This window comes from Nicotiana attenuata, unplaced genomic scaffold (genome assembly GCF_001879085.1).
Source record: "Nicotiana attenuata strain UT unplaced genomic scaffold, NIATTr2, whole genome shotgun sequence".
In the NCBI taxonomy this organism is placed as follows: domain Eukaryota; kingdom Viridiplantae; phylum Streptophyta; class Magnoliopsida; order Solanales; family Solanaceae; genus Nicotiana; species Nicotiana attenuata.
In genome coordinates, this window is record NW_017670660.1 from 453534 (window position 1) to 462542 (window position 9009).

At 38.5% G+C, this 9009-nt stretch overlaps 1 protein-coding gene across 1 annotated transcript; it reads left to right on the forward strand.

The window, feature by feature from the left end:
- Positions 1 to 8225: 8225 nt before the first annotated feature.
- On the forward strand, positions 8226 to 8694 carry LOC109241990. Its single transcript, XM_019408818.1, has one exon. The coding sequence runs from the start codon at positions 8300 to 8302 to the stop codon at positions 8567 to 8569; it is 270 nt and encodes an 89-aa protein (XP_019264363.1). The 5' UTR covers positions 8226 to 8299; the 3' UTR covers positions 8570 to 8694.
- Positions 8695 to 9009: the final 315 nt, after the last annotated feature.

Here is a 9009-nt window from a genome sequence, read left to right on the forward strand (position 1 = left end):
CCGAAGTCCAAAATGTTTCTTCTCTTTCAAAATCGTGAAAACACTGTTCACTTAAACTCAGCCAGGTTTCGCTTCTGCGGTTGGGATACCGCACCTGCGGCTCCCGCTTCTACGAAAAATAACCGCTTCTGCGGTCTAACTTAAAATCCTCAGGACCGCTTCTGTGGTCACCACCCGCTCCTGCGATGTCCGCTTTTGCGGACTGCCTTCCGCTTCTGCGGAAATTGCCAAGCCCTCAAGGACTGCTTCTGCGATCATAGCTCCGCTTAAGCGGCTCCGCTTCTGCGGTCCAAGACCCGCAGAAGCGAGAATACCAGAAACAGCATGCCTTCAGCTGTATGAAATTCCAAAAACTCCCCGTTAGCCATCCGAAATCATCCCGAGGCCCCCCGGGACCTCAACCAAAAGCACCAACGTGACTTAAAACATTATCCAAACTTATTCCAATCATCAAAACACATCAAACAACACTAAAATTATCGATTCTCATCGGATTCAAGCCTAAGTTCTTTAAACTTCCGAAACTCGCATTTGATCAAAAATCCAACCAAGCAACGTCCGACTGACCTGAAAATTTGCAGACATATCCAAAATCACCTAACGAAGCTACTGCAACTCTCGGAATTCCATTCCGACCCTCGGATCAAAATCTCACCTATCAACCGGATTTCTCCAAAATGCTAACTTCGCCAATTCAAGCCTAATTCTACACCGGACCTCCAAAACCAATTCAGATCACGCTCCCAAGTCACAAATCATCTCTCGAAGCTAACCGGATCATCGGAAATCACATCCGAACCTTCGAACTCATAAGTCAACGTCCAGTTGACTTTTCCAATTCAAGCCTTCCTTAAAGAGACTAAGTGTCTCATTTCCTATCCAAACCAATTCAATTCAACTCTAACTCACTCGTTGCTGATAATGAAACATGAAGAAGCAATAAATGAGGAAAACGGGGCGGTAATACCTGATACGACAGGTCGGGTCGTTACATTATCGCTATCAGAATAGCATGTGTAGGACGGATATGGAGTTTGGGTCGGGGAGCCGGGGCAGTGGAGGAGGAACAAATTGACCACTAGATTCGCCACTCTTGAATTTTCCCTTATTTTTACCAAAAGTTTATTTTAAGGAAGCCATCTTAATTAATCAAGCAATAAAAAATAAATAAAACAAACAAAATTATAATATTAAAATTTAAGAGTTGGAACGAGTTTACCGAACTGACGAACAACTTGTTGAAAATTGATTATCGTTGAAGACTTGAAGACTTCATTTTACCAACTTCACAATTTTTTTCACAAATTGTAACAATAAAGTAAGCAATAGTAACAATATTAGAAAAAAATTAGAGAGAGATTCTGATAGATTGATCATTTTGTAAGAAAAATGAAAGAATGAGGGAGATTTATAGTTGAAAATACGGAAAACGTGTAATTATAAAAAGTTTGGGGTTAAAACAAAGTTGGGGGGGGGGGGGGTAGAGGGTTAAATGGCTATTTTGTAAATAGCCAACGACTATTTTTTAAAGGCCAACGGCCAGATTTTTCAAAGCCCAACGGATTTTTTTTTTTTTTGAATTTTGACCGTTGGGACCGTTTTGGCCCGCCAAGGCCGGTCCGGTCCCGGGCCTAGCGGTCTTATAGTGAAGAACCGGCCCAGAAGCCCGGACCAGGCCCAGGTATACTGTTCTAATCGGTTCATGCCCATTTAGGCCCAGAAGCCCGTTTGGTCCGTGATCCTGGGGCGGTCCTGATCCTGGACCGGGACCCACTTGCCTCCCTTACCTAAAAGTAAGAGTAAATTGTGGTCTCAATTGATAGCAACTGTATGCAATAGTTGCACCTATTGATTTGATAGCAAATAGGAAAAAATCGGTAGTGCTTTAACATCAGAATAAAGTTAGTTTTGAAAGGCTAGTCACAGTAGTTTCATTAGGCATCTACATCAGTTCATGCACGACAAGACAACCATCCTCGACCGACAAATTAAAAATGGCAGCCTGCAGTTGTGAAGCCACCAATGGTGGTCTTGAAAATATTCCAAGTAGCTAATATTCATCGAGTCCGAAACTTAAATGATAATTTTTTGTACAAAAAGTACTTTTTTAATATTTTAAAAAAAAAGGTACATTAATGGGTATTTCGCAGTTTTATATTGCGAATTGGCTTAACGGATTTTTTGCCGTTAAGGCATTTTGCAGTTTTAAAAAAAAATAATTTTTTAATGACATTTCGTAGTACAGTACTGCGAACTACAATTCGTCGTACTGAACTACGAATTGCCCTAATATAAAAACGGGTCGTCTTCTTCCCACAGAAAACGATCTCCATTAAAAAATATAACTCAAACTTTCTGGTCCCCCACCCCGGCTACAATTTAAAAAAAAAAAAATTTCGGCCCTATCCGTCCCATAAAGAGCAAGAAGTGTAGGTCCCACACACAAAAGAAGTTTTGGATTGCGTGTTTCGGGTGCAAAAATTCGATTTCAATAATATTTACATCGAGGTATTTCAATTTAGTTTATGCCGAAACTCATATAGTCATGCATTTGTATTGTTTAGTATGTTTCCATGTGAATTTTTGTTATGTTAGTGTTTAATTTTGTTTCTTTTATATACCCGGTTTGATTTATTTGATATCCGAATTTATGTTATGTTTGTGACCAAAAATGCTACTTGATTGTTTGTATTAAATAATATTATTTATTTTGTTTATTTGTATTGTTGATGTTATGTTCATATTGCATAGCCTTATAGCGTAGTAAAATATAGTGTCTTTTAGCGAAGTAAAATATAGAGCCTTTTAGCGAAGTAAAATGTAGAGCCTTTTAGCGTAGTAAAATGTAGAGCCTTTTAGCGTAGAAATTGAGACTTATAATAATTAAGAATGCTACTTGATTGTTTGTGTTAAATAATATTATTTATTTTGTTTATTTGTATTGTTGATGTTATGTTCATATTGTATAGCCTTATAGCGTAGTAAAATATAGTGTCTTTTAGCGAAGTAAAATATAGAGCCTTTTAGCGAAGTAAAATGTAGAGCCTTTTAGCGTAGTAAAATGTAGAGCCTTTTAGCGTAGAAATTGAGACTTGTAATAATTAAGAATTATTCGGTGGTACCGGGCGTCAAAAATCAAGCCTGGAACCCATACATAACTATTATCTCCAATTTCAAAAATCATACTTAATTTAATTTATTAAGCGAAGAATATAAGTACCATGCAACCGTTATTTATAGTCAAGATTTCAAACAAAAACGTAGTATAATACTGCGAATTACATAGTAAATTTCAATGACTTAAAACAGAGTTTCCACGTGCTTCTCAGCTTTTTCAGCAGGACATGTCAAATCCACAAAACGTAGTATTATACTACGAATAACATATTAAATGACCCTGACACGAAACAGGGGTTTCACATGCTTCTCAGCTTTTTCAAAATAAAGGACTAGATGCTTGATAGTTGGGTACATTGGACGAACTTGCACCAGGATTACCACCGCCACGCCCACCACCTGAAGGACACTTGCGACGGTCATGTCCAGTTTGAGAGCATATGCCACATTTACGCGCATAAACGGACTCACCAACATCCATTTGGTTCCGTATACGCGTTCTCTTTTGCACTTTTAGCTTGCGCAAATAGTCCTTGTTACATACCAACTTAAAAGGTTCTGGCGGCCAATAATGCTCAGCACCTAATGGATGCAACTTCCCACTATACGTGTCTACGTATGCTGCAACACTGTATTGCCTATCAATGTAGTTTGTTGCCCCATATCCAACTTGTTGAAAGCACTTCAATGCATGTGGGCACGGCATATGGTAGATGGTCCATTTCCCACATGAACATAACCTTCTATTTTCATTCACCGTCTGTAGATTATTCCCACGGTGTCCGTTGATAGCGGTCTTAACTTCAAAAACACCCCGTTCATGATCATACTGAAGAAACGAATGCCACTGTGCCCGCCTCCTGTACCTTTCAAATCTTGTCATGGGTATTGGCATAAATTCAACACCCCTGTCCATCAATGACGATGCAGCTGCATGCCTTTCAACAAACCTCTCCGCACTCTGTTTGAAAGTCATGCGGACCATGGCAGTGACAGGCAGTCCACGGGCAGACTTCAACAAGCCGTTGAATGACTCCGACACGTTTGTAGTGAGGGCTCCCCATCGTCTGCCGCCATCAGCATGCAATGTCCACATTTGAGGGTCATGTTGCATCAACCAAGTATAGGCTCGTGGTTCTATCTGCCGGATCGCTTCCATGCGCCTCGTGAATTTACACTGCTGGTGCTCAGTTGTAGCCATCCATATTAAGTCATGCAACGCCTTGTCAGGAAATTTCTTCTGGAAATTGGCCTTCAGGTGCCTCACACAGTAACGGTGGTATGCATATGGTTCCTGCCATTCAGGCAAGTGACGTACAGAACTTAAAATACCACCATGCCGATCAGATATTAGACAAATACCTGAACGCTGTTTGACAACGTGCTGCTTCAAGTGGTTCAAGAACTGCGTCCACGTCTCTTCACTTTCGTTGGCACAAATGGCAAAAGCTAGTGGAAATATTTGTCCGTTGGCATCTACAGCAACTGCAATCAAAAGCTTAATATCATACTTTCCATAGACATGAGTACCGTCTATGGAAATTACAGGACGGCAATGCACAAAACCATCAATTGCTGGTTTAAATGACCAAAATACATAGTTGAATATATATTCCGGTCTGTCCGGACTTCGCTCACTCCTCCATTCAACAACAGTCCCGGGGTTAAAGTGTTGCAGTGCAGCCATGTACCTGGGCAAATTTGAAAAAGACTTATCCCAGTCGCCATAAATAAGTTCAAAGGCACGTTTGCGACCGAGATATGCTTTTCTTTTGGTTATAGTACAACCATACTCCTGGTGGACGGCTGTAATACACTCTTTAATCTTGAACCTAATGGACACTTCCAAAAATGGAATCAAGACAAGGGAAATCAAGTCCACATCCAAGTTGAAGTGATTCTCATTGAATGTGTCCATTTCACATCTGTGCTCGCTAATAAATTTACCCACTTTCCACAAACCTGATTTCTTCTTTGTGGCACGCAGCATCCAGTGACAACCCATAAACCACCTACGGCATACAGCCTTGTATTTCTCCGTAGTTGACTCACTTACCATCATCTCACGACACTCCCTTATACTGTAGATTTTTACAGCCCTAACTAGGCGAGCTTTATCGGGGAAATACATGCCCTTTGTAAGAACAGCTGATCTAGATTCATCCCACATCACTGACCGTAATTCATCATCATCCCTTGTTAGGGCATCAACGTTAGGCATGCTTGGCAAATTATCAAGGTAGGGAATATTTCGCTCATGAAATGGCACGTGGGACTCATACACTTTTGGTCTAGCGGGAGGTGGAGGAACATGCTCCCTAGTCAGCTCAGGTTCAACATTCATTTCCTCCTCCTCATCATCACCCTCATCATGGAAGGGTGTCTCATCCCCAGACTCATCCGCATTGTTGTCATAATCACTATCATCCTCCTGACTCTGCGCATCTGCCAAATCACGAGTAAAAACGTCGTCTATGGGCAACTGTGTGAGGCCAGGAGCTTCAAGAAGCTCATTTTCACTGCACAAAACGAACAAAAACCTAAGTTACCCAATACTCAGGAAAAATACTTTAGATATCGCTATATCACTTTACTTACAAGTCGTATTGTCTTGACGTTTCATGATGGATATTTTCAGGTTGGTGATAACTCCCAGATGGACCATCGTGGTCCAATACTCCAGACCTACGCAGATTCCAACTAGGGGCGAGGTCATAACTTGTAAAATTCAAATCCGGACGGTACCCCCTATAAAAAATATGAGTGCTAATACAAATCCAATTAAAACATGAAAAAAAAATCGCTAAAACGTAGTAAAATTAAAGTTTACCAGTCGTCTTGTTGATTATATAAAGTGGAAACATTATTTTCTGGCTGCTCATTCGCCTGTGGTGACAAGTTTAAATCAAGGCAAGCTCTTTCATCTCCAATCTGTCCGGCAAACGCTGCTCCAGAATAACTACCCGATGACTGGGGGTTATCCCTGCTAAGCACGCCCTCATTACTAGGAACTTCTTCCACCTTGACGTACATTTCTAATAATTTATTACAATAAATTCCCTGTATTCATCCGAAATCCGCAAAAAATCTCTAAGAGTTTCATCATCCTCGATGTTAAACTCAGAATAATAAGCAAACCCCTGCGGAGTCACTGAATAAGGAAATCTACCGGTTACTTTAAGGCTAACCGAACGCCTCCGCTCACTCATTTTTTTACGTAGCAACGATACCAATGTATCGTACTCCATAATAAGCGGCAATTTAACATGACACTGTGGAGGTGAGCTATACCTCACAGAGTTATTCTCCACCACAATCTCACCCCCCCAATACAGTGAAACCCTTATTTTTGGCACTTCAGACATTGTAAAAAATTGATTGATAAGGAGAAGAGAGAATAAACGTATGTTTGAAGTTTAAGTGTTGAATGGATTTTTATAAAATTGAAGCGCCTATAAATAAGGCAAGTCTGACCTTGGGGTGTACAATTTTTCAAAGTAATTCGCAGTATTATACTGCGTTTTATGTATTTGAATTATTGTTATGTCAGTTAATTATTGGTGGGGCCTAAAATCAGCCTATTTCGCAGTACTGTACTACGAAATATCATAAAAAATTATTTTTTTAATATTTCGCAGTTTTATACTGCGAAATGCCTTAACGGCAAAAAATCCGTTAAGCCAATTCGCAGTATAAAACTGCGAAATACCCATTAATGTACTTTTTTTTTAAAACATTAAAAAAATACTTTTTGTGCAAAAAATTATCATTTAAGTTTCGGACTCAATATTCATCTTCTATCCATATTATTTGTCTCGTAAAGTTTTGCCCAACCCTTACGAAAAAATATTTGATAACTTTAATCATAGAACTATCATGTCTCTCTTCTTACATGTCTCATTAAATTAACACACCATAATTGGAATAATAAGGATTAGATCTAGAAAAAAATATGACACTGTTTTTTTTTCTAAGACAAGAGCAGAAGCAATAGCAAAATAGGGTGCCTTCAGCTTCCGGTCATAGAGTATTTTGAACGAACGGCAACCACAATTTTGTGAACTGGTAATCATTCAATGCTTTCTTGAATTAATTGCACTACATTATTAGTTGTGGATTCTGTGGTCGCTAGCCTCTGAAAGGACATCTGCTTTCTTGCCCACCTGTACTGTACATTGATTGTAAAATCTTGAGTATAGATTTCAAACATTAATGTTGATCATTTCTTAGAGTCAATTAGTCAAGCAAGATTATTAAGTGCAAAGAACATAACTACTTATTTATCTTAGTACAGAGGGTTCTAGTAGTGAACATCTTGTCGTCACTTTTGATAATTTAAAATTGGTTATTCATTTTTCTAATACAAAAAATATGGTACAACTGGAAAAAGAGAAGAAGAGCGCGAGAAATGTAATACTACCCCAAAACTTTTCACCTTTTCACATGATTTCATAGAAGAAAATTTCAACCTGACTTTACTGGAGTAATATATTTGGTGGAACTTATTATTTTACCAGTTGGTCAAGATTGTCTTGGAATTTTGCTCCCTAGAGTAACATGTAACGTACGAACGTGCTATAGAAAACAAACCAATTTATGTCCCTATCAAGGGACAATCTTCTACTGATAGGTGTACCAAGTGTGTTAGATTCAGAGTAGTTTAATCTTTTGTCGACAATTATCTTTTCTAATCCTTACACTCAACTGTGCCAGCTGCTATCTATAATCCATAATTTACTAATTTCAGAAGCGTAACATTGTATCTTTATTCCGTCGTCCGCAACGGACATTATAGTAACTAAGAAGTCATATATAATTTGAATCACAGTATCACGAGTTAATTCTTTTTATTTTCTGTTAACTAGACAATTGTACATAGCAGTGGCAGAGCCATCTTTAACACCCTTTTGCCTGAAGTTATAGTGTAGTTAGGTAATTTTTTTATGTATATATTATATGTTGAATATATGTGTGAAATTGAAAAATTTAATTTCTTTTATGTTTGCACTTATTATTATGAAAAAGTTGTGAATACAATGCTCCTCTACATTTTTCTAACTTTAAATACCTACTAGTATGTGAAAAGGAAAAAAAGGAAGAAAGTGAACTGCCTTTCCTTTCCTCTATAAATACCCCAGTAACCCTGTGTTTTTCTCCACATCACCATAAACTTTCAAAGAAAATGAGTGGTGGTGGAACGGAGTCGATGGCACGACCAACTCCGCCCAACGTTGGCGGCGATGGCGGTGGCACGAATAGCCAGCACAGCACAGAGCGTTGTGGCTATGGTTTTCATATGCCGTTGCATTACCCAAGATACACTCGATCAGAATATGAGAACATGCCAGAATGGAAGCTGGACTGTTTGCTTACTCAGTATGGACTGCCCATCAATGGAAATGTTAACCAAAAGAGGAAGTTTGCCATGGGAGCTTTTCTTTGGACCTATTAAGAGCCTGCAGATTCCCTTCTTCTCTCTATGTAAAACTTTTTAATATTGCAGTTTGTTTTTCGTGTATAAAGTTAAAACTTTCTCTCATAATATGAAAATGGGTTGATCGTATGGTTTAGTTTCTATAAATCTAGTATTTATAATTTTCGTTATCAATATAAGTTTTGATACAGATTAATGACTCAACTAAACTTAAAAGGATACTTCAAGAATTTTTTTTTCCTAAGTCAAGGCTCATATATACTCCAAAATCAGTGATCATCATCACTACCTTCATCTTTATTTTCTCCTCATCTTCTATCTAGGTCTTTAGTTTTATTTACCTGACATAGTAGAAGGTGCAATTAATTTATTTATATTCTAGCTGTATGTAGAATATATACATATTTAAATATTGATATTCTTTGAGCAAAAATCCATTTATGATACCTCGATGCACC

Coding starts and splice junctions, on each gene's coding strand:
- LOC109241990 (XM_019408818.1), top strand. CDS start 8,300: ATGAGTGGTGGTGGAACGGAGTCGATGGCACGACCAACTCCGCCCAAC.